The following is a 3,835-nucleotide window of genomic DNA, read 5'->3' as shown; positions in this document are numbered from 1 at the left end:
CTCAAGGGTTATGATTCATGTCAACTATTATTCAAGAACACCATGATTTCACACTTGAGCTCCATATTCCACTTTCATCCATAATCTAAGTCTTTCAACCATTAAATATTCCCAATAACATGTAATGGTCATGAAACGCACCTTTGATTGTGTAGGAGCAAGTTTTGGATGAAAATGCTTCACTTGAAGAAAAACCCTAGCTTCAACCCAAAGAGATATCTTGACTCTAGCAATCCCTAAAGGCTTCCTTACTCTTGTTTTCCTTGGATTGATGATATTGATCTTCGATTTGCCTTGGATTTATGTTGATGAAATATGTAGAACCCTTTAGAAGTCTTGAGAGAGATGGAGAAGTGGAAAGAATGAGAAAATAAGAGTGAGAACATATTTATATACTTGAAAATAACTCAGCCCGTCGGGACTCATACGGACCCTTATACGGTCCGTATAACATTATACGATCCGTATAAGTGTCCGTGGTTCACCATCAGGGAAAACATTTCTTCTGTTGGGTTATACGGACCCTTATACAGACCGTATAAAGTTGTACGGACCGTATAAGTGGTCGTATAACTCCACTTTTCTGGAATTGTTTCCGTCGTTTCGTTTGATCTCCGATCCTTATGGAACCTTCTTAACACTTGTTTAACACTTCATTATCAATCTAAGGAGCTTTATAACTTTTCCTCATGACATTATTAAATCAACATTAGCTCGGTACTTTGTTAACCTTTTTTCAAAACACAACTTATACTTACATTGTTCAACGAACCTTCTTCCCTTATCTCTAATGTCTTTGAAATCTCAATTAGAATCATTAAGTAAACCTTCTTATTTGTAGGGACATCGCATATGCCTCACCCTGCGTTAGTCCATTCACTGTGCAACAACATCAAATTTTCCGAGGTGTAACATTCTTCCCCCCTTTAAAAACATTCGTCCTCGAATGTTAAGTTCTCGAGAATTCTACAGAAATTTCACTAGAGTTTCCCCTATAATATGGCGCTACCATCCTGTCACAAAAGCCCAAAATAACACTGCCACTCAGGGCTATGGTATCACAACACACAATATGGCCACACACGACCAAAAGCATTAGAAGTAAAGAAACTGTTGCTTTTTGTCTTAGAAGACCCCATGTACTTTTGACAGTAAATTTCCCAAAACTTGTTTCCATCCACCAAGATTTGTCTTTAGCATCTTATCTCACAATATGACCTAACTCATGTCTGATGTTTTCCACAATGTCATTTGGAAATAACTCTTGTAGCATGTTATAATTCCATTAACCTTCAGTCATCAATTCTTCAACTTCATCAATAGATTCATCTAATTGATATTGAGATGGTAAATAATCACTCAAAGCCCTAGTTTAGTCCAATTATCAAAACTGACAAAAGAAGAGCCATTCTATGGTTCCTACCATATTTTATGCTCCATTTCATCCCTTGCTTGTAATATCATTTTCCAAGTTTGTGATCCTCCACCTTTCCATTGTACCACAGTAGGTCTAGACCTCTTACAATACTTATTCCATATAAAACTTGCCCATAAAGTGTTACTTGTTCTAAACCTCCACCAGAGTTTAGCAAATAAGGCTTTGGATATGTCAAACAAAGATCTGAAGCCAACTACACCTTCTTGCTTTGGAAAGCACATCTTCTCCCATTCTGACTAGTGTTTACTTTTGCAATCCTCCTTTTTTTGCCAAAAAAATCTGTTATACAACTTGTGCAATTCTTTGATGACACATTTTGGTGGGACCATTGCTGATAACAAGTCTATAGGAAAACTTTGTAATACATTAGTGATCAAAATTGATTTTCCACCAAATGATAGTAATTTTCCTTTCCAAGCTTGTAATTTATCCCTAACTTTCTTCAACATATCTTTATAAAATAGCTTTTGTCTCCTTGCCTGAAAGATAGGACATCCCAAATAGATAAAAGGAAATTCACCCCTATTAAAACCAGATAGCTGATGTACATCTTGACTCAACTCATCAGCGACTTTTGCATGCATATAAAAAGCACTCTTTTCAGTATTAATTTTCTGCCCTGTACCTTTCTAATAATCATGCAGAACCCCCATGATCCTTTGTAAAGATTCTTTGTCAGCAGAAGTAAAATTATGGTATCATCAGTATAAGACAGATGGTTCAGCTGTGCACTCCACTTTGGCATCTACTATTTTCAAACAATGAGTTCAGTGCAGTAGATAAGACTTCAACTGTCAAGATGAACAAAGCTGGAGATAGGAGATCACCTTGCTTAACTCCTCTTGTAGAATGAAAGAATCCATATGATTGACCATTAATTAGTATGGAATACCAATTATTTTCTATCAACCTCCAAATCATATCTACATACATATCTGCAAATCCCATTCTCCTCATGACCTGAGTAAGAAATCTCCAAGAAACCCTGTCATATGCCTTTGCCATGTCCAACTTGATGATCACATTAGCTAGTTTCCCCCTCTTTCTAATATCAGCCACCAACTCTTGAGTAAGTAAAATATTCTCAATGATGTTTCTCCCTTTTAAGAATCCAGATTGATTAGCAGAGACTAAGAAAGGTAAGATTGATTCTAGTTTATCATGTATCACTCTAGAAATCACCTTGTTGATGAAATTACTGAGACTGATTGGTCTTAAATCAGAAAGTGTTGATGAAAGATTTCTTTGGTAGTAGAACCAAGTTTGTATGAGTGACAGATTTAGGAAGAGTCTGACCCTCATCGAAAGCTTTCACTACATTATACACATCTGCTCCTATAATATTCCAACACTTCTGATAAAAGATGCCTGAAAAACCATCAGGTCCACAAGCACTATCACCTGATAATGCAAAAACAACATTTTTCACTTCTTCCAAGGTTGGAATAGCACTTAGAAAAGAATTCTTCCCCTGAGTTACTTTAGGAGCAATCACATCTAACAATCTACAGTCTTGAGAAGTCTTTTCTTTAGTGAATTGACTTTGGTAAAAGTCAATAGCTGCTCCTGCTATTTGATCATCATCTTCTTTCCATTCTCCTTCTGCATTTTGAATGCTTGAAAGATGTAATATTTTTCTTCTCCCCTTCACCAAACTATGAAAGTATCTTGTGTTTCTATCACCTTCTGATTGCCACTGAATACCAGCTTTTTGTCTCCAAAACTCCTCCTCAATATGCAAATATTTCTTGAACTCAGCCTGAGCCTTTTGAAGCACCATTCTGTTCTCTTCTAAAGGGGATTCCTCAAATAGTTGCTCCTTTATCTTAACAATATCTTCCCTTATGGTTAATTGTTTAAATAAATCTCCAAAAGTTTCCTTACTCCAATTAGATAAAGCTGATTTAGCCTTTTTCATTTTCAACTTAAAAATGACAAAAGGATTACCCAAGTAATCTGTATTCTAGAAATCTTCAACTACTTGCATAAATGAGTCTTGCTCCAACCAAAACTTTAAAAATCTGAAATTCTTAATAACATGGTTGAACCTATTCACCAGCTAATAATAATAAAGGTGCGTGATCTGATCCAGTTCTAGACAAATGCTCCATGCTCAAAGTTCTAAACCAATCCTGTAGTTGTTGATTGACTAAAATTCTATATAGTCTCTTGAAGATGCAATCTTGACCAGCTATTCCATTCCACCAAGTAAAAGGACTACCTCTAAAATCCACTTCATTCATTTCACAGGAATTCATGCAAAAATCAAAGTCTTCATATTCATTTGGATATATTGGCAAACCTCCAATTTTCTCCTCTTCATTCATAATGACATTAAAGTCTCCACCAATGAACCTGGAGAGTTCATATTATTGGACAAACTGTACATGTTATCCC

At 35.8% G+C, this 3,835-nt stretch overlaps 1 protein-coding gene across 1 annotated transcript; it reads right to left on the bottom strand.

Moving 5' to 3' along the window:
* Positions 1-1,285: 1,285 nt before the first annotated feature.
* Positions 1,286-3,356, bottom strand: LOC132628392 (uncharacterized). The gene is made up of 3 exons (XM_060344175.1): positions 2,735-3,356; positions 2,370-2,568; positions 1,286-1,367 (listed from the first exon to the last, which is right to left on the bottom strand). The coding sequence occupies exons 1-3, from the start codon at positions 3,354-3,356 to the stop codon at positions 1,286-1,288; spliced, it is 903 nt and encodes a 300-aa protein (XP_060200158.1).
* Positions 3,357-3,835: the final 479 nt, after the last annotated feature.

Source organism: Lycium barbarum, chromosome 2, assembly GCF_019175385.1.
Source record: "Lycium barbarum isolate Lr01 chromosome 2, ASM1917538v2, whole genome shotgun sequence".
Classification (NCBI taxonomy): Eukaryota; Viridiplantae; Streptophyta; class Magnoliopsida; order Solanales; family Solanaceae; genus Lycium; species Lycium barbarum.
The sequence above is the reverse complement of the archived record's forward strand: the minus strand, read 5'-3'. Positions and strand labels throughout refer to the sequence as shown.